Genomic DNA, 21858 nt, shown 5'->3' on the forward strand with positions numbered 1-21858 from the left:
GTTTAGGATTAGATTTTAAACAGTTTTCAATCTGTTTTCAGCATCTTGATTGCAGTTTCTCCCCCAAAAAGCCTTTTTTTCATCCATAGGACCTCCAGTTTATCAGCACATTCTGGCAGATTGAGTGCAAAACTTTAGCACCCTGCATATATTGTGGAAATACACCTGCTCTGCTGGTAGTTTGTAGGCATTGATGAAATTGCTACTTGGAAACACAGAAGTAGAATTTGAGTTTCTTAACTGACAAATACTAAAAGTCATCTGACAGCTTTAGTTTTCTAATTAAGAGATTCAGACCATCAATGCATATAAATAACAAGCATGCAAAGTTGTTATAATAAACCTCAACTTCAGGCAAAACATTTAGGTGATGTACAATCAATTGCATCAATAATTATAATCCATTATTATTAATTATTAGCATTTCTACTGTGTGTTATTACTACTTTTACAGCAGTCAGATCACTTCCTCCGTCACACCGTGTGCACTGACTGAAGCAAATCCCCAAAAACTGTTGTCAGAAACAGTGATGTTGTGGAAAGTAACTAACTACGTTTACTCAAGTGTTTGCATTGAGTATTTACATTTTCTTGCAACATCACATCATGTTCCACAACATTTCAAAAGAAAAATAATCTATGTTTTAGTCATCTACATTTATCTGAGCTCTATTCAAGGGTTGATTTATAGATTTGAAAAAGTAATTTGAGTTTGCTCTATGAAAATTTAAATCCGGAGGGTGCAGATTTAATTACAAATAGATAGATTTGCCAAAGGCGCTCCAACAAAACACTCAATTATGGGCCTGAAACCTTCCAAGTCATTTTCAGATTTTTAAAATATTTGCAGAACTTTGTCATTACGGGTTACTGAGTTTTGACTGATGGATGAAAAATGGCAGTTATCTCCATCTAAAATCAAATCTACAACACAATAAATTGTGCAAAAGGTGAAGTGGTCTGAATACTTTCTGAAGCCACTGTGCCCACCTGTGTATGTCTCGTTCCCATGATAAGCATCGGTAGAACCCTTGAGACCTGTAACACTGCACGTTGTCTTCAGAGACGGCCACACATACTATAGATTAACTGACTGTATGGTAACAGTGAGAGCTTCCTCTTTTCTGCAACCGTTTCACCAGACAGCTGCATCAACCCGATACTGTATCAGCCCAGAGATCACTGTTGTACACAGGTCAGACACACTCTCACACACCGTCGCTCACACACTCTCTCACACACCGTCTCTATCACACACACACACACACACACACACACACACACACACACACACACACACACACACACACACGCACACACATGCACACACACACACACACACACCCACACAAACACACACGCACACACACACCCACAACACTGCAGTGCACAAACAGTGAGACGGGAACATGGATAAAAAACACCTAAACAAACACCTCTGTGCATCACTGCCTCGGCAGGTTTTTCACTGTCCACCTCTTCCTCTTGAGAGGAAGAGGTGGACGTCTGGTGGAGGTGGTGATGGAGGAGAGAAAGAAAAAGCCCTTCCATCTCTTCAGTCTCTCCTTCCTCCTGGCCTTGATTCCATATGCAAACAACCACGTTACTGCAAAGGTCAGTGATTACATTGATTGAATGGAGATGACAGGTAGCATCTGGCCTACCTGTGGACAGAAATCCCATGCTGGGCTGGATTTTGCACATGCTCTCCCTCTTACAAACACACACACACACACACTCACACACAGTCCAAACTTTATAACTCAAGGATTATCCGCCACTGAACTGCCATCTTAGACGCTCTGCCCGTGTCGAGATGATTGACACAGAGCACAGCCTCCTCACCTTGGGTGGAAGAGAGGCACCTAACGCTGCCCGTCCGACGAAAAGGCAACAGAAGTCTAATAATGAGAGGCAAATGGAAGTCTCTCCGGGAAATGGCTAATCTTAACGGTGAGCGACAGGAGCAAGCGGAGAATAACCTTTTGGCATAAAAGAGGGATTACCAAGACACTCCAGTGGCGGAGAAAAAACCATTGCACGCACAAATAAACAGCACCAAGAGCACGCCGGTCGCAGTTTAATCAGGGGACACTGGTGTGTGTTAGTTTAACAAAAATATACTAATCCCACAACGGCTACTGTATAAATTGTTCAATTATAATGACGACATGGCTCTTCACAAACCACCACTTTCCTTCCATCATCTTTACTTTCACCATTATGCACCTTTGTGCTGCCTGAACAGATCCACAGGCCTATCTCATTCCGACACAGACTGGCATCTGTTCTTCCAAAGTGTGGCAGCCCGCGGCGCAGGAACGGGCCCAAGTATTTAACAGACTTCCAGTCTTGCGGCAGCTACCGAGTCTTAATATATCCTCAAATGTAACCACTTGTTCAGCCCTTTACCACCACCGCTGATTCACTGCCCACTGATGTTTCATTGCTAAGCTCACAGCAGTCAGTGGTAGAAAGTATACTTTGCTTGAATACAGTTTCAAACTTCGTTTTATGCTTCTTCGCTGCTACATTCATGAGTTGTAGTCACTGGATGAGATTTTCAGATGAGGATTTTACGTGCAAAAATCAAACAACGTGTGATTCTTGAGAAAAGAGCAGCGTCTACCCAGGGTGGCTTGTCACGTTTCAGATGTCGGAGCCCATGTTGTTCAATAGAGCAGCCACTTGAACACTTGCGCATTGATGTATTAACATTAAACTAAATAATGTAATTTATGATTTTTTTGTATCCACCACAGGGGCATTTTTGTGTCGAAAAACAACTCTAAGGGCACTTTAAGGGGATGTATGTGCTAATACTTAAGACATGAAATGCAGTATACTAGTATTTTAATGGGGAACTTTTACGGAGATGAAGGTTCACTATTGACTGCACCCCTGTGTTTCTACACTTCTTAATATTGACATGAACAACTCTGAGGAAGAGGAGGAGAAGGGATCTCAAGGGAAAGCCAGGATCACACACTGGTTGTATGTCCTGCTGACAGAAAGCTTCTAAAATTGGACTGTGTTTCCTCTTAGAACAGCCAATCACAATGCATCTCCAGGCCAGTGAGGAAAAACACCTTAAAACTATTATTTATGGCGTATGCAAAGTCTGATATTTGGATGAAGTGAAGAGGCCAGGGGACCACATAAGACTGCAGCAGGTTTCGGATGATCACGTGCAGCAGGTGAAACATGTAACCGTAGCTCTACGTGTAATGCTGTCAACCAATAAGTGAGGTGGTATAGTTACATTTGATGTTAAACCAGGGGGCCAATCCTCAACTGGCAGCTGTTTGAAGTGTAACTTGATCTTAGTGGATGTTCAGATGGTCCGTGATCACACAGCACCATCTGCAGGCCAGGTTGCATCTTAATGACTTCACTGAAAGAACAGTCTGGTCAGCAGAAAGAAACACACCTACTACAAAAACATGGGAAACCAAAAGGAGACAATCAAATGGAAGAGGACACGTAATCTTTTAAAAGCAACCAGGGAGAATCAGTGCAGATCTTCAAGAGTAAATTCAGGACAAACTAGCTTCGGAACAAAGATATTTGATACTGCTTCTTTAATATTGTCTTATGGACTGGCAAACCAATACAGTGATGGATATGACCAACAAAAGCATACATAACATCGTAACATTGTGGGGATAAGAAATATACAGAATGATACAAAATACACAATTAGGACGGATTGGTGGCTGTTGTTGTGCTTCCAAAACCATATTTAAATATTCTTCGGTGAGCTGTTTTATTCAATCAAACTTTCTCGTAGCACTTTCGCGGTCATAACATCACGTTCCCTTATGACGGAAATCAAGTCCCCTCATGGTGTCAAACATCTTATAATTCAATACAACAGTTCACGATGTGGGGTTCGAGACCCACAATAACATTAAGCCTAACAAAAACTAACAAAGTGAACCGGGGGATCTGTGGAAAACTGTTGACATCAGATGTGTCTTCAAGCTTGGAATGACATTTAAGCTATGGGATGAAGGCACAATATTCTTAATGTACTAAAAACCCCAATATTACACACAGGGAGGCTATTTTATCCATGAGGACCATTAGTGTTTTATATGACAATGAAAAAGAACAAAAAAAATTAATTTATTACAACTTAACTAAACCAGTATTCAGTCTTTAACAGCATAAACTGTTGGCTGAACAAATGTAACTATTTCAACTAACAAAGAAAGGGTACATGAGAACTAACATTGTTGCTTCATCATTTTTCTTTTTTTTTTAGATGAAAGACATAAAAGACATACATTAACAGCTTGATGGTTCCCAGCAGCCATCTGCTGCCTGGTGTGTACCAAGATCCCATGATGGGTCATTACCACCCAACTGCCCAGATAATAAATTGTAAATGCACTTTTGCTATTCAGTGTGTTTCTTGTACACAGTTACCCGGCATCACAATATAAGGCTAGAACTGTGAGAAATGCACCCAGAATGCACCTGGGGTGTGTGCAGATGACACCATCAGGTCCACAGTCCGCTTGTCATTCAAGTATGAATAGATGATTTGGCCAAAAAATTTGGATGTGATTTCAAGACAAGTCCTGAGTCGTTGTTTTTCAATTATATGGCTGAACAGAATATGTTGTGTTTTTCCACACTTAAACCTGTAACATGTTTGTTTGTTTGTGTGTGTGAGTGTGAGTGTGTGTGTGTGTGTGTGTGTGTGTGTGTGTGTGTATGTGTGTGTGTCTGCCGCTCTGTGTCCTCAGTTCTTCTTCTTGACCCCAGGTCCGCGATTGTTGAACAGGCTGAGCCCTGACCGGCCGTTCCCATTAGCCACGCCGCTGACTGTGACTCCAGGCTGCTGGAGCACCTGGTCCAGTGTGGTTTTCTTAATGGCTGCTGGAGATATACGCTCTTGGTCTGCCAGGTACTGCAGCTCCCTGTGGGAGGTATGGGAAGCCCAGCGTCAGGTGTACAGTGCAAATGAAGAGGTGTGAGTGCGTAGCATGTTTCCTTCAATTTTACCAATGAAAAGCAAGAAGATTGCAACAGTCCTGAGTGTTAATATCAGAGCAGGTTTACTTGACATAGAAGCAGGATCCAGAGAGAATTGCATGCTTTTGTTTGGCGTGAATTTTAAATCAAACACATGATTGGGAAATATAACATGTTTTTTATATATATAATGTATATTTTAAGTCCGTCGTGGTCTTTTAAGTTAAATACTAAAATCAGTGAAGTACACAAACACTGTACTTAAGTAAAATTACAAATAAACAGACAAAAATGAAGTGTAGTAAAAGTCCAAAGTAAACACAACTAAAACAACTTAAGTTAAGTACAGATACATGAAAAGTTTACTAAGTACAGTAACAAGTACAGTTCATATTGTGTCAGAATGCATAGTTTACAATTATCACTAATCCTAAAAAATGTCAAAAGGCGGTCTCATCTTTTTAAATGTGAAGACCTCGATCTTGGCACCGGGAAAGTGTATTTTTTTTACATTTTATAGACAAAAAAGTGACTCAAATTGCTGTGGTCATTAAAATTTTGGGATAGTGATGACAGACATGTGTGATTTGCATTTCCTGTTGCAAATGTCTCACCGTGTCCTGATGCATGAAGCCTCCACCGCGTTGATCAGGAGGCTGCGGAAGCCGCCGCTCTCCATGACGTGCAGGGCATGGATGGTGGCGCCCCCTGGTGAGCACACATTGTCCTTCAGCTGGCCAGGGTGCTGCTCCGAGTCCAACAACATCTTAGCTGCTCCCTGATGAGAAACAGGGACATGGGAGGAAATGGCAGAAGATTTTGTATGAAGGACAACTTATCGTTTACTTCTGCATAGTCAAGGATTGCTAACACAGCATCCACCCTCAGCAGTCATCATAATGCGAGTATTGTAACGTAGAAAAAAGTTCACCCGTGGAATCAAATCCAAGCTAATGTCAAGATTTTTCAGGTAGCATGTTGGCCTACTATGGGCAAAAAAAAAGTGAAAATATCGAGTACTTTTAGTCAAATGCTCGTTCATCAGCTGCAGCCATCTTGGCTGTTTACAAAAGTCGCTTCTTTCCACGTCGTGGTATAAACTCTGCCCATTGTCAGATAATCGGTTGTGATTGGACTGGCAAGTTTTTCTGCCGGAGGGGAATCACTTCCCAATGGAGGGGATGCAGACTGTATTCTGGCAGAGCAAAAAGAAATGAGCTCCAGGAATTTTCTGGGTCCAAGGCTATGAAGCAGCTGCCACATTTACAAATACACTTTGATCTATTTTGACAAAAAAAATGAGCACCAATCATGGTCTGTATTAACACACCTGCATAATGTCTACCTTTATTACTCAAGTAGAAACAGAGAATATAAACTGAATAACCTGCAGCTATTTTCCCCCATTGTTTTGTCACTTTTAGTGAATTAAAGTCGGTAATCTCTCTCACACACACACACACACACACACACACACACACACACACACACACACACACACACACACACACACACACACACACACACACACACACACACACACACACACACACACACACACACACACACACACACACACACACACACACACACAAACACAAACCAATAGGGCTTGAGCTCCAAGTCTGACAGCCAGTCTCCGGGGCAGACCCATCTTCACTCCTCCATCTGCGAGAGCATCCAGGGCCGTGAACGCCTGTTAAGCAAACATTTTCTCCTTTTAAAAGCAATAATGGCGTCACAAATCTTCACAAAACTTACAGCCATTCATCATCAAGTGTGACAAATTTGTGTTTTCTTTTCAATGTATTTTTACAGAGCACAGGTTATTGTCAACCTCTTTACTGCTGTCCTGTGTCTAAGTCTCAAGCCCCAAAACCTCTAAAAACATATTACCGACCACTGAGCAACAGAGTGATGGTTTTAAGTGACAGGCAGCGAGGTGCTGACTGCTGGGTAAAAACCCTAAATTAATTGTTGTTTAATTAACACAAAAAAAGGTAATCATTAATTTAAAAATACTAAAATATATGCAACTTATAGCAATGACCATTGGCATAATTTTCTATCTCTCTCTTCGACACTTTCAGAGTGGATCCATTAACTTTGTGTACTGTTCTGCCGACTCTGACAGAAACACAGATCACTTACGTAGGCTGGTCCACTGCCACTCAGACCGGTGACAGCATCAATGAGGTCCTCCTCCACCTCCGTGCAGAATCCTACACTGGCCATCAGCTGCTCCAGTAACTTGCCATCTTCCACCTGGAAGGAGGACAAAATGCTTATTGACAAATTTTAATTAAAGCAGGTATTTCATTCTGCAGGTAAAACTACATATACAGTAGACACAGAAAACTACCACACACTGGAATGACAATCAACTGTAATTCCTTTCTATTAATAGATTCATAGACCATTTAACTCTTGTATCCATATCCCACCATCCTTCTCCTTTTACCTCTGCATGTGTCCCAGTGGCGTACACTGTGGCTCCCTCTCTCACCACCACCGGAGTATTTGTCATACACCTCATGACTTTAGGATTTGTGCGGTACTGAAGCAGTTTCTGTTAAAATGACAGGAATGTAAAAAGAGGATAGGTATGAAGACGAGACGGCGGAATGTAAAACACTTAATACTTTTGGATTAATACCATAACAACGTAATTAAATCAAAGTCAAGACAGAAAGTAGATGAAAGTGCTCAAGAAACTTCAGCATACTACAGAAGGAAACAGTGACGTAGTCAGACCTTCTCTATGGAGCTGATGGTAACGCCTGCAGCACAGGACACAATGAGATGACGGTCCTCGATGTCGGGCCCAATCTCATCCAGAACGAAGGGGATGATGTGGGGCTTCACAGCCAGGAAGAGCACATCGCTCTTGCTGACGGTCTCTTTGTTGCTTGTTGTCAGGTTCACCCCCATTTTCTGTAGAAGAAGAAGAAAAAGAAAGGGGGAGAGACAGCAGATGTTAAGAGGCATTGAGGGAAAAAAAACAGGGAAGAAGGCAAATAGGTGTTATTACAGCAACATGCACACGTTATAACTCTCAGACACACACACAAACACACACACACACTCGTGTTTTCTCACCCTCAGCCCTGACACTGTGGGCAGGTCTGTATCTGGGCAGCTAGCTGTAATCCTTTGTGTAGCAATCACACCTGAAGAGGAAGTGGAGAGTGAGGCATGAGGATGTACACTGCGATGGCGAAATCACACATATTTGTATAGTATATGTGTAGAAGTAATGGGTCTACCAGGGCAGCTCTACAGGCCTAATTTTACGAGTAGTGTAAAGATGTGACTGTCAAAGACATTTGATATGGCTTCATTGTTTGGCATCAGTGACGTTGGATTCGCTGCCCTGTCCTCACCTGCAGCTGTGAAGCCCCTCACCAGGGCATGAGCCAGCTGGCCTGCTCCGATGAATCCGACACTCATCCTGTCAGAGGATGTGGCTTCTCTGTCCTGAAAAAAAACTAAAACAGGACAAAAAAAGACAGCCGTAATGGAAAGTCATTCAGTCATTTCCACGGACCAAACTTCTGAGCTACCTGCGTGTGTCCAGTGTGAACCTATTACCACAAAGAGACGGGCTCTGCTGATGACGTGACCTAGAGGAGAGTCCTGGATCAGGTCCAAAGGCTGATGAAACACCTCCTCTGGCACCGATTCACAGTTGTCAGCTTTACATTTAGAAGAAACGTCGTATTAAAGCGACATGTGACACAAGAGCTGTCAGACTCCATGTGAATAGACACACTCCTCAAGTGTCACCTGAGGACATCGAATCTGGGATTTTGCTCTTAGTGAGACGACCCAGTGTGTAACTCTACCGACCGGCATCAGTGTAATATTAGGATTTGAACTGTGTTTCACTGTTGAGTTGCCATTTTGATTTTGTGTCTTAAGTTTGCTAACCAGCCGTTAAGTTGATCCAATGACCGATGATGGCATCTCCTAGCTAGCTAACGTCCACCTGCGCTCGGCTAGCGGCTCTGCTAGATGGGAAATACGACAAAAACGACCAACACACGGTGATATTTACCTTCCTCTGGATGTTTCAGTCGAGGCTCCTGAGTGAGCAGACGAGGAGACCGTTACCACCCGGTGCCAGAGGAACGAAAACTCCACCGTAAAACACAACGTTCTGTGTCAACGTGGCTTCCTTTCTACTCAGCTTCAGCGCGGCGCGAGGCTTGTAACGAAATGCGGCAACGGCCAATCAGGACAGAGACAGTTTGAGAGTCTGACCAATGAGAGACTAGAAAAACGAATCCAGGCGGGGTTTGCTGCCCGTCTTCCTGGTTGCATCAGTTCTCTTGGTTTAAGCTGCCTGGACAAATACAGGTCAAATAAAGGAACTTCAAAGTAGGTCATGTTTATATGGGCAGAGCCATGACTGACAGCATCAATTCACCCCACCTCTGACTGAGTCAACAGAGAGACTCGACCTTAACAGAGATAATTTACATGCGAAAAACCCAGGTGCTGTTGCTCTGACTTTTAAAGACACCTATGTGCAAACCATTGCTACAATGTCCATAGGTCCATACACATACAGACTATCCAACAATAACTCACATCAGTTATGTCAACACGTACACATACAATTATTTACATTGTTCACCACAAAAATGTACTCTACAATTGAATCAATAAGATGCAATCAAAATGTCCAAGCAAGAGTTTCTAAACAGTCAGATAAAAAAAAGAATGTTTATATATATATATATATAAAATCTATAAATAAATCTATTGCGCTCTGAAAACTGCAATAAGATAACACAAGTTGGTGCACATAAGTAACCCAAAGTACTAGCAGTTATTCAAACATCGATGAATAAATCATCAAAGATGTGAGTGCACAACCTGAGATTCACAAGTCGAAATACAATATGGACCGGCTTTGTGGTGGAAAGTAAGTATATTGACTCTAGTACTATATTTGAGTACATTGATTTATAAATAATCTAGAAATTATTTTACCTGTGCATAATCTGTTTTACTCAACTTTTTATTACACACCACTGAGTAGTTTTAAGACGTCATGGTGAAATTTGAAAGGTATAGGCTTTTTTAACAGATACATTATGTGGAGTTTCTCCATGTTAGGCTACTACATTGACGTAAATGTGCCTAATATGACGGCAAGTTAGAGCACTTACATTTTAATATGCTGTTGGTTTATGTTTTGTCTTGTAATATCCTATGAAGTCATGCTGCCTCATATTTATATAGATGTTGTTTTTGTGACACCAGAATTAATCGCCTCTTCTTCTTGTGGTTTTGCACAGGCAACATTGTATTACATTCCCACATTCCTGCAAAAGAAATTCCTTTTACAGGAATGATCTGGATCCATGTTCAGTGTGGATCATTTTGAATGCAAATGCATTGAGATCTGAATTGCCAAAACATTTCATGGGACCAGAAGAAGCTTGTGATATTTGAGGGACCTTAATTTGAACGAAGGATTGTTATTCTAACAGAGGACCGCAGACGAGTGCTTTCCCTTAGATTTGACAGAACCTGAATAAAAGCAGAGTTGGATGGTAGGCTAGAAATAATCTAGCCTATGAGCCATGGTATTTGACTACAGTTAGGCCTTCTATCCCTTTGCAATGGATATTCTCAAAATTATCACTGAACTTGTCCTGTTACTGTCATTTTGATGCTTAAATCTGCCCTCTGCACATGCTGACAGGACTGGCCCTCCTCTTGTCAATCTGCCTGCCTCTGACTTTCATGTTTCTCTGCCATGCCAGACTAAATTTACACTCCATGAGAGGTACTGCGTGTCTCCTCTGAGGGACCACATTCCATTTATTTTCTCACAGTGCTGCAGGGCAGCCGGATGGACTGCATGTGCTCCTGTCTATGTATAGAGCAGAATACATGGCCTAAGGTTGAGCTTCAGCAGCTACAGCTGTTAGGATATAGTTCGTCTTCAGACAAAGTGATATATATCATCAGTAATTTCTCTACAGGTGTATATACACAAACACCTTATAATAGACATCTATTTTGCCCAAGGTAATTGCCAGCATTTCTATAATATATGATTCATTATGGAACTGTGTGACCTGTCAATCTTAGCTTAATAATTGTGAGAATGCCAATTCAAAGCCTTCTCCACACTGCAAGTTATACAATAGAGATGGATTATACTGTGAAAACAGTGCTATAATCTCGTCTGTGTTAATTCTGACAAAATGACCCATATGATATAGGGATGTCGTTATTCAGGGTTATTTTAGCTTCGTTTTTTACATACAGGAACATTACATTACAGACAGTTCAAACTGTAAGTGTGGAATGGGAAAGAAGAGAGAGAGGGAGGGGGATTTGATTCTGACTTAAAAATACTAATAGTTTATCACGTTTGAGTCCTCTGGTCTTATGAACGTATAATACAAAATCTCTGAAAATATATCAAAAATCAATCAAGAGTAATTTCATGTGTGTAAATGCAAATGTTCTACTTCTCTTTGAGTCAGTAAAAACCCCAAAACAACACCAAGGAGATGTAAGTGTCGAAGCATCGCACCCTTTGCCCCTGGTGCATCGGTTTGTGGAGCAATTACCCACAAAACTGTTTTCCAAACCTAATCTCAAACAAGCCGTGATGTTTCACTACAACTCAGTCAGACGCACGCACACACACACACACACACACACACACACACACACACACACACACACACACACACACACACACACTCACACAGAGAGAGAGAGAGAGAGAGAGAAAGAAAGTCAATTTACCACTGCCTGCCTCTGTTCTATCTATCACTCAGTTTCGGCATGTGTGCTGAGGCGTGACAACACTCATTCCCTCTTTCTTTTTTTGACAAAACCTCAAGAGGTTTATTAAAAAATACCGGAACTCCAAAATGTGTGTTTTGCCTTTTTTTCTTTTATTTTTCGTCTGGGCACACGGCGACAAGCAGATCCTGGTGAAGCGTTCACAGCAATTTGTTGCTGGCAGTGATTAGGACCCCTGAGCTGCGTTTTTGTTGTGTCTTGGTGTATAAGAACGAGAAAGTGCCTCAGAAAATCCACGAGAGAGAGAGGAGAGAGAGAGAGAGGCAGTCTTGTTGAATGAGATAGGATGTGCATATTTAATAACTCAGAAAGACGGAAAATCTTTCCAAAGCGCACGTCTCCCTCCTGCAGTCTGAGACAAGAATGACAAAGACAGAATACAAAAGAAATGACAGCAAAGAAGTTAAGGCATCCAGCGTAGTGTCAGCTTCCAATGTTATGTCTAACCCAAAACTAATAAAGGATTTCCCAGAGCATATCACAACATCTCGCTGACAAATCAGATTGAAAATCCCACAGGAAGCTGCAGCAGGAGAGACGCTGAAGACTAAGTAATACTTGTTCTGTATTTCTGTCCTCGGTTCAGTCAAACAACAACGCCTGTCATCACAATGTTCTCTGGTCTTTCACCATGTCGAGGTGGCCAGAAGGCAGAGGAGGCCAGAACTCTGATGTCGCAGGGAGATATTTGTTGACTCTTCACTGGTGTCCACCATCATGGTAACTAAGTACCAAACGGTTGCCAGGCTGCTCATCTCTTAACTTTGACCTTTTAGTGGAAAAGTGTTTGAAGGGACATTGTGTGTGTGTGTGTCTACTGGGGGGGAAAATAAATCCTCTGAGTAAGCAGTTCAAATCGCCTTACGTTTCGTTTTCTAAATATATTCATCAGTTATATGCTTTCCACAAAATACCAGTGTTTAGAATAGACAATGAAACGATACAGGCAAACAGAGAAATACTCAAAAGGGAGAAGTAGCTGCCTGCATTTCTTCACAAAAAGTGAAGTCTAGTATTAACCTAAGCTTTTTCAGTTTAAGGTGTTGCTATACATCTTACTTAACAAGAGGGAAAAAACACAAGCTGATAAAGTCTCATTGTATTTTTAATAATTTTATTTAGTCTCTTTTCTCTGGAACACCATCAGTGGATCAGGTGGAATCGCACGGGCTGCGTTTACAAGGGTTGGACAAATAAAAATGATGTATTATATTATGTAAATGTATTCTATTTCTAGATGTTGGGAATATTTTGTTTATCACTCCTGTTCATTCAAAATGTAAAGCCCTGTTGTAGATGTTACACATCAACCACTGTGCTTGCTTCCAAAATGACAGTAGCTTCCTGCAGGAGGCCGAACGGGCAGAGCCGCGGCATAGATTCGAATCCTCTGGGACCAAAGATGTCTCACACAATATTTGGCAGAGCAAGAGTCAAGAGCTGCGGGGGGAAAGCTGACATCAGCAACGTGTGCCATCAGAGATTAGTCAGGACAGAGAGCCAGCCGTCCCCTGTCCCTCCGCGTTACCACGGCTGCAATCAGGAGGGGACGGTCATGATGGACACCTGTCGCAGCTCATCTCTGTCAGAAGAGTTCATACACCGCGGGCTGTGTGTGTGTGTGTGTGTGTGTGTGTGTGTGTGTGTGTGGAAACACAGCTATGTTTAAGACAGAGGCCCACAGGGAGTGAAAAGTAAAATGAGTGCCAGACATGGAACAGCTGCTAAATGGGGATCTGCGGAGGGAGTAGGGAGAGCTCAGGCCTTAATGGAGCTACAGATTGCTCTGTGGCGTCACATTCCACTGATGTTACATCTCGTTCCGGAAATGTTAGTCAGGAGAAGAGTGCAGGTGGACCAATGCTGCCTCAGAGGGATTGTCAATAAAAAACAATTCTGTAGGATTTTTCTGATTAATATGCTTGAAAAACAGAGAAACACACACACAATATGTAAAAATTCAATAACTCAAAGTTATTTATTGCTGCAAAAAAACAACAGTTTACATTAATCCACTTATAAACTGCTCATCTGCTCTTTCTGTATGTACATAATGCACAAAAACTGTCACGATGGCCCTAATCACGCGGAGACACACTGTGACGCTTTCTGTGGTCTCAACACAGATTCGGATACGAGAGGAGCCACCTGGTGCTGGATTTGCTGTTGAGCACCGAGACGGGTTCGGTAGATGTATGCTGAGGCCCAAGTGGCTCCCGAGGACTTAATATAATACATCCATAGCACTCGCAGATGTGACGGGAACACATTGATCCTGGATAAGAGCGATGACCAAAGATCAAAGCGGTGAGGAATGAAGGATGGAGAGGAAACAGAGGAGGAGGTGACTGTCTGTTGTTGCAGATGGAATTAAAGAGAGAGGGAGAGAGAGAGAGAGAGAGAGAGAAATCAAGGGTAAGAGAACAAAGATGGAGTGAGCGATCAGATCCCCTCTTCTGTTTTATTTCTGGGGACAAGCCAGAGAGGCCCCTGTCTCTCCTGCTCCAATAACAGGATAGAAAGTCACACTGTCTCGCAAATTTATGATGGAGGACCAGCTTGATGGTCTGTTGGGTCATGCACTCAGATTGACTAGACATCGTGCCCTGAACCTGAACTTGGCAGAAGTGATGCAAGTGACCGTGAAAAAGTGAAGCATACCCACAAGACACACCACGAACTAACTGCACCTGCTGCATACAAACAGAAAAACCCTGCAGTGAAGAATCTCGTTTATGAACCTCCGCCCGTCATCACACAGGTTGTGCGTTACACTGAACAAATGAACGTCTGCATACTCAGATGAACTTTGGGCGTAGCTCAGTTGTACCTCTGCTGCTAAATTCTTCTGTTCACCAGCTAGTCTTTTAAACGTTATCTGTTTGGTGATGAGCAGGGGTAGTGCACAGTCGATTTACGAAAGCATTTTCAACAAAAACAGCTACAGGTTGTAGGGTGTGATGGGTGAGTTGCGTGCCGCAAAGATAAAAAAAATGAAGAAGAATTAAAGCAGAAACTCTGACACAAAAGTGTAGAATCATTGTGATAAATCTCTGCAGGGTTATGACTGTGACACATTACTAATTTCACCCATTTGTGTGACAATACACTTGACTAGACTAGACAATATCCCTAAACCACACAGATCATTTTCAACTGCCAGTGTAAATGTAGGAAATGGAAAGAAAAAAACCCTTTTGGCATCAGATCTGTTAGTCAAGGACACGTCAGGTCATATTTACCATCTTTGGTGAAAACGTTCCTGGGTCACACTAACCATGTTCTAAATTGTGCAATTGTGAATGTTGCTGTGTTTTCAAACTCGGTCACCACAAACTGCAGGTCATCTGAGCATTGGAGAGATGTTTGGTTTTTGATAAAGGTGTTTCTCTTTATCATTGACTGGATAAAGCATTTCATAGAGAGGCTCTAAAGACGCCAGCCTCTAATAAGTGCTGCCTCACAGCTTCAGTATGAGCGCAGACAGCTCATGTGTATTTTTGGCAGCTTGGGGAGGGTCCGTAGATCGCTGGTGTGGGGTTTGCAGATGGCAGGGATGCCACAGGTGCCAATGTCAGATTTGCTATTTATATTTAAGACTTTTATGTGTTATTTGAATGGAAATGCAGTATGAATGGCAGGTAATTGTGTGTTGTGCCACGGGCCAAGAACAAAGACAGTGTCATGTTTGATGAGGATTGGGCCCTGGTTGTTTTGTTGAGGGTGCCTGCTCCCCCAAATAACTCAGAGGGCAGAAGGGGTCAGCTCGAGGGATGAGGTGTCACCTCAATGGGGTGCGGCAGAGGGGTCGTAATGGTAAAATTCATTGTTCACATTCCACAGTACTTTCAGATTTAATTTTGGGTGTCTGGGGGCCTCAGTGGCATACCACGTGCAGTACCAGTGATGTCCTGGGCCTCATGTCCATTTCTCTTTTTCAACACCAAATAAATGCACTCACAAAAATCACAAAAATTGAAGCGTATGAATAACTTAAACTGGTGAAGCCAGCGATGTCAGATGATGGTTCCACGTGGTGCTACACCCGTGCGTTAGTGGGCACACGCGAGGAAACAAATCTGATCCTCTGGGAGTAGATGAGGTCCACCAAGTACAGTCCAAAGTTGACGAAAGAAAACACTGCCACCACAACCTTGCTATCCCACGGACACCTCCCCCTCGGACACGACGACGGTCTCCCGGGGGACCCATATTTAGTGTCAAAGCAGAACACCGGCCACACCACCGATGCACTCAGGTAGAGCAGAACTTCCAGGAGGGTGCACACCACCGCAAAGCGGTCAAAGGGCATGCAGCGCAGCGCTTTGGTCCGGCCGCACACGGTCATTATGACCACCAGTGCAGTCAGAGCGAAGCAGAGAACGTAGACGACAACGCAGTAGATTGTTGCGGCATATCGGGAGTACTCGCTCCCATTGGCCAGAGCTCCGAAGATGATGCAGGCAACAAAGCCCTGCACGACTTTGAGGAGGCCCGAGACGGTGGCCATGTAGCCCACGACAGCCTGGCCCGGCCTGGCTCGGCACAAAGCCACCTCGGCTCCGTAGGCCAGAGTGCCCAGGATGGAGCAGACGGTGACAGCGATGCGGAAATCTCGGACATGACAGCCGGCGTAGGGGCACTCGATTCGAACAAAGAAGAGTGGGTAGACCACGGAGGCTGTCACATACCTGCAGGGGAGGACAGAAAAAACGTGACGCCATCAAGAATATATATCCTCATCAAACCAGGGAAATTATTTGTTTTCCACTGTTAACACAGTGACAGCAATTACACATTTAATTACTTCCTATGTTGACAACACAACTGAACGCCGCAACCTCAAATAGGCATCGTGAGGCGCACCCGAACACGTGACTTACATGAGCGTCGCGAAGGCGGCACACGTGACCGTCAGGTTGTCCCAGGACACGGGGAGGCAGCTGTGCAGACGCGTGGCATCCAGAAAGAACACCACCACGGACATGGCGAAGCAGAAGCACCACGCCGCCATGCAGAACACGCCATGCGAACCGCTGTAGCCAGCGCTGTGGGTTACCATGGCAATCACAGCACAGCCCATAGCCAACTGACAGAGTCGGGCAGCACCCAGGGGTGAGCAGAGGGCCTTCCTGTTGAGGTACGGACCACCCGGAGAATCCATGACCGGGTGGGTGCAGGAGAGTTCTACAGTGAGATCCTCAAGAGGTGACTCCTTTCTGAGTGTCCAGTAGTAGCACAGCAGAGGATGATGTGGAGTTCGGAGTCCAACCAGTTCAAAGTTTCAGGTTTTAGGCAAAATCCTCTGATCTTCTCCGGCGTCTTGATGACGTCAGTCAAGCTGAAGCAGCTAAACCATATAAATGAATCTCAGACCCTAAAGAACTGATAGATTTCAAAGTTATCCCCGGCTCCTTTTGACCTCACTTCTCCCACGCAGCAGCCTCTCGCAGCTTCAGCCTGTCTGTGATCTCGTCTTTCAGTTTTGCTCAGTCACCCTTCAGATGAAGTCACAAGACTGTAATAGTCCTGGGAATAAACCAAAGTCAAGCTTCTCCCCCGGTCGCACACGAACGTCTCCGCCTCTCCGCTCGGACAATGTCGAGGTTTCCAGTGTCTTTGACGCTCAGGTCGAGGGATCTCTGGATGCTCAGTCACTTGACTTCTTGTGTTGCTGTCGCCCCCGGCAGAGTACCTCTGCTGTGTTTACTGACCTTGTGGGGACTCTCTGATTCAGAGTAAAGTATGTGAGACACAGGGAAAGAGAAATCTCTCTTTGTGAGGCGGGCACATGCACTCACCTGTCAGCCCGAGAGATCACACTTGACACATCGTTCACAGATACCCTGCAGCCAGCAGACCACGGAAGACCACAGCTGGAACTCCAGGCTGATTCTAGCTGCTGAATTGATGAAAAGCTGTAGATCCTTTAAGTCCACGGTGTTTGTCCAGAGGTTGTCAGTCGAGTTGAGTCTTGTAGTTAACTCCTACGAAGCCACGTCAGAACCTGCTCCGACGGGCGCTTCAAATGAAATCCTGACTCCGGTCCAGACTCGGGATCTCCGAATGAATCTTCAAAGATCATTTGTCCAGATACGGTCTGTATCTCCTGTTGTACGAACACGTGTCAGCCTAAGACACCATCGACTCGCCTCCGATATCAGCTCTCATCCTCCTACTTTCTCTCACACACACACTTTCTCCGTCTTCACTGTCCCTCCCTGTGCTGTGAGGAGGGGGCGCTTCCTGTCAGCCGGACCAGAATGGAAGTTATTCAGGGTTGGGCCCTCGTCACCAGTGTTGGAGGGACGTGTACATGTGGTTGGGCGTGGAGTCGGGGCATGCAGACACATTACAGACCCTGTGGAATGAGGTGACATGTCTGACCCCGTGCTTTCAAGAAAATCCCTCCGCACATTAGACAGACTGGGAGCACAGATCAGGATCAATATAAGATAATGAGGCTACACTGAATATAGACATGTTCAGTGACATGACCAGAGTGAGAACCATGTCAAGCTTTGTGCCCACGTCCATCAGACTCATTAATGGTTGATCCATTTATTTTAACGCTACTCAGTTACACTACTGTGTATATTGTTTTTTATGTTTTACTTTTATAAGCTTACCACTGCCAATTGCTCTCGATATGCACCAATGCTTTTACAGATATGAAGTTCCTTATGGATAAATAAAGTAGTTTGAATTGAATGTGCTGTCAGAGTACATACATACATACATAGATACATATATACATACAAAAGTAAAATACATTTAAAATACATCAGTGACTGTTTGTGTATACTTGTAATACAGGTATTTTATCTAAATTTCCATCTTTGTGAAAAAGTTTTTGTCCAGTGACAAAGTAAGCTGGGGTTGTTTTTGTTATGTCTGAGATGAATGTAGCATAAAATTATTCTCATTATATTCAAAATAATACATTTTGCAGAACTGAAATATTTTTGGTATTAATGTAAAAATGTCATCACCTCTTGAGTGTTGGTGGCTTCATAACACATCTTGTACATGTACAGTTATATGATAATTTGAGTTTTGATCGTCGCTTATTAAATCCTAAATATTTTATAATGAGATATACTATGACTTGAAATCAGAGTTGTCAGATATTTGAACCTCTTCCTCTGTAACCTACCATCATCTTACCTGGTGCAAACAAACTCCAAAATTGAACGTCCTGCAGAAGATGGCCTTTCCCTGAATTGATGAGGATTGCGGATGATGTCAAGGATAATCTCCAAATCTGTACCTCATCTGATGAGGAAGACGGTCATCAGCTAATGCAGAGTGATGAGGAGGATGAAGATGAAGATGATGAAGATGATTATAGGGACTGGTCTGACGGCATCAGCAGTGATTCGGGTTAAAGCACCATGACTGAAAATGAAATGAAAATGATCATTCAGCGCCCCTCATCTAACATTGTTACAACATGCAGCCCCCAACAGGGACAATTGCACCCTCTTGTTACTGCCGGAGTTCCTCTCGCTGCTCCCGTTGGCTTTTCCTGCAAGTTTTTCCTCCCGCTGCTGCTTCTCAGCAGGAGCTTCTTGAGCAGCAAGTGGAACAACCAGAAGGAGGTCTGCTCCCAGCGTCTGAAAGGTTGGAAGAGTCTGCTCCCTCATACTCAGGCCTCGGCTCGGCACAAAAGAGAAGCAGGGACGAGAGCAGCACAGAACCTGACAGGCCGAGAGGGAATCACCAGGGGAACCATGCAAGGCACTGGCCTAACCACTGGGGGCAGTTTTTAGTTCAAAGTCTTGCCCAAGCAAACTTCAACCCTGTAGACAAGAGAAGCCAAGAATGAATCCAGCCCTGGCATGAAATGTTGGAGGTTCTGCGGCGAGGACCAGGTCCTGGTCGGACCTGCCAGGACTTACAGAAAGCGATCTGGCCTTGGTATGCACGCACAGGGTTCAGTGGGGTGGCTGTGGAAAGAGGAGCCAGGGATGGAAGAGAAACACGTTAAAATCTGCAACAATGTTTGGGTGGGTTGTGTCCACACCCAGATGAATGCACGGACCCAAGGTTTCCCCGCAGAAGATTGTGATACAAGGAGATGATGGATGTTATCCGCTGGCTTACATACAATACACTTTTCTTATTTATTTAACATCATTTACTCGATTATTCACCAGCTATTTTATCCTATTTACTCTCTTGTTCTTTAGATTTTTTGCTAAGCTCTAAACGAGCACACACAGAAAAGGAAACAATTATTGACAGCATGAACAAAAGTGTCCTGCACATTTCAAGTTCACTTATTCAACAGCCGAGTGCTCTTACTCTGTTCTACTTGTATTTATTTTTTCTTGTAGATGCTTTATCAAATGTCTTCATATTAATCGAGTTGTGTCACTGCTATTTTTTCGGTAGTCTATCATTGGATGTACAATTCAATGAGCAGAGCTGTAATTATTTTGCTGACCTGAATCCCTCCTATAATTGTGAAGTTATGATTATTTCATAATTTTGCTAGTCAGTAACATTCACCCGTGCTTAAAAGTTTGATACTTAATCATTTTAATAGCGTAGCACACGCTGACGACAGGATACAGCGCTGGTGCAGCATCTGTCTGAGTGCATATGGTAAGTGTCACAGATTAAATATAACAAAATCTGAAACATGCTTAAAAAAACATCACACTAAACGTCAAAATGTTCGTTTTTCTTTTCGTGAAAGTGACACTACCGGTACGTGGTAATGCTGCTGGGAGCACAGACTGGTTGGAAAAGTGTGCACAAATAAGATGCAGCTCACTGGATTCCCTGTTTTCTTGGTGTGGAAGTAAAGCTGATCCTTCACCCCACTGCCCACTGGTCTTCTAATTGCATCACTGATAAAAACTGATTGTGAAACTGAACTACTTTGTTGTAGGTATTATAACGTACCTGTAAACAGTCACACAGCTTAAAGCAGGACATCGGTTTACACATCATTACCTTCATGCTGATAAAATCACAGCAGCAGTGACTTATTTTACAATAGTCAGCTCGTAGCTTCATATCCGTGTACATTAACTGTCCTCCCGCTGTTCTTCTGAACGGTAGATGGCCTCTGCACGCTGCTTTTGATAATCTGTCCTCTGGTCTCTGTCTCTGCCTGCAGGTACAGTTCACACTGACAGAAAATAAAAGAGGCAGAACAGCCACATCTGAATAATGTCACAGGGCGTCTAGTCTGCACTGACTGTGTGCTCTAAAAGTTTGGTGAGGAAATAAATATACATGAAGAAATACATGTGGGAATAAATACATGCATTTTTTTTCTTCACAGAAAACAATGATATTAAAAAAGACACAATTGTGCTTGTCAAACCTGGACATTAAAGCGGACTCAGGTCACAGTTTCAGAATTGTGAACACTTTTTTTTTTGTATGTGAATTCTTTTCTTTTGAAATCCTAATCACACCAGACCAGTTCCAGGTGAAAAATGTTAACAGGGAGAGTGGAGAGAGTTGAAAACTACAGTTTGAGATTTGTGAAACAACAAAGAGGAAGATTCACTACAAATGAAGCCGATGGTTACGGGGTCAGAGATACAGTATGAAGACACACGGATGGAAGTTCATGTCGTTTATGTAGATGAATAAAAAGCAGCACATATAGTTGATATTCTGTGCATAACAAGAGCACCAGATACATTCAATTACTGTGGCAGCAGTCTGTATTCATTTCAAACCACCAGGTGGAAGCAAAGTTACAGAAATATTATACACTAATCATTTCAAATGTGGGCTTTACTTTTGAAGTTGAAAATTGATTGATTATTAATGATCTTCATTAAATTAATTTAAAAATATATATATATTTTTGTTTTTTTAACGCCCTATCTCCCAATGTTAAAGAAAGAGATGATTGCAGATCCAGATTGTCTGGATCTGCAGCAACGGCCAACATCTCATCCTTCCACAAAGTTGCGTGGAAATCGGTTCAGTAGTTTTTGTGTAATCCTGCCAATAAAGAAACAAACAGACAGACATAACCTCCTTTGCGGAGGTAATAAACTTCTGTTT

General features: G+C 43.1%; 2 protein-coding genes across 3 annotated transcripts; both read right to left on the reverse strand.

The window, feature by feature from the left end:
- Positions 1-3564: 3564 nt before the first annotated feature.
- Positions 3565-9204, reverse strand: pycr1b (pyrroline-5-carboxylate reductase 1b). 2 transcript variants are annotated; one of them, XM_035637888.2, is made up of 10 exons: positions 9041-9204; positions 8575-8678; positions 8367-8471; positions 8083-8153; positions 7738-7917; positions 7445-7552; positions 7135-7248; positions 6587-6679; positions 5598-5761; positions 3565-4928 (listed from the first exon to the last, which is right to left on the reverse strand). In XM_035637888.2, exons 3-10 carry the CDS (start codon positions 8431-8433, stop codon positions 4751-4753), a joined length of 975 nt encoding a protein of 324 aa, XP_035493781.1. In that variant the 5' UTR covers positions 8434-8471; positions 8575-8678; positions 9041-9204; the 3' UTR covers positions 3565-4750. The 2 variants fall into 2 exon arrangements, with proteins under 2 accessions (XP_035493781.1, XP_035493782.1); XM_035637889.2 differs by lacking the exon at positions 8575-8678.
- A 4569-nt stretch (positions 9205-13773) lies between these two features.
- Positions 13774-18218, reverse strand: LOC118313158 (myeloid-associated differentiation marker-like protein 2). The gene is made up of 2 exons (XM_035638466.2): positions 16704-18218; positions 13774-16511 (listed from the first exon to the last, which is right to left on the reverse strand). Exons 1-2 carry the CDS (start codon positions 16982-16984, stop codon positions 15860-15862), a joined length of 933 nt encoding a protein of 310 aa, XP_035494359.1. The 5' UTR covers positions 16985-18218; the 3' UTR covers positions 13774-15859.
- Positions 18219-21858: the final 3640 nt, after the last annotated feature.

Source organism: Scophthalmus maximus, chromosome 8 (genome assembly GCF_022379125.1).
Source record: "Scophthalmus maximus strain ysfricsl-2021 chromosome 8, ASM2237912v1, whole genome shotgun sequence".
In the NCBI taxonomy this organism is placed as follows: domain Eukaryota; kingdom Metazoa; phylum Chordata; class Actinopteri; order Pleuronectiformes; family Scophthalmidae; genus Scophthalmus; species Scophthalmus maximus.

What these genes read in the sequence shown, in the direction of transcription:
- pycr1b (XM_035637889.2), bottom strand. Translation starts at nt 8,433, where the DNA reads ATGAGTGTCGGATTCATCGGAGCAGGCCAGCTGGCTCATGCCCTGGTG. An exon ending in CCATCAGCTCCATAGAGAAG is followed by an intron (nt 7,553 to 7,737) that starts GTCTGACTACGT and finishes TCATTTTAACAG; the next exon opens with AAACTGCTTCAGTACCGCAC. An exon ending in GTGGCAGTGGACCAGCCTAC is followed by an intron (nt 6,680 to 7,134) that starts GTAAGTGATCTG and finishes TTTGCTTAACAG; the next exon opens with GCGTTCACGGCCCTGGATGC.
- LOC118313158 (XM_035638466.2), bottom strand. Translation starts at nt 16,984, where the DNA reads ATGGATTCTCCGGGTGGTCCGTACCTCAACAGGAAGGCCCTCTGCTCA. An exon ending in GCCGCCTTCGCGACGCTCAT is followed by an intron (nt 16,512 to 16,703) that starts GTAAGTCACGTG and finishes CCTCCCCTGCAG; the next exon opens with GTATGTGACAGCCTCCGTGG.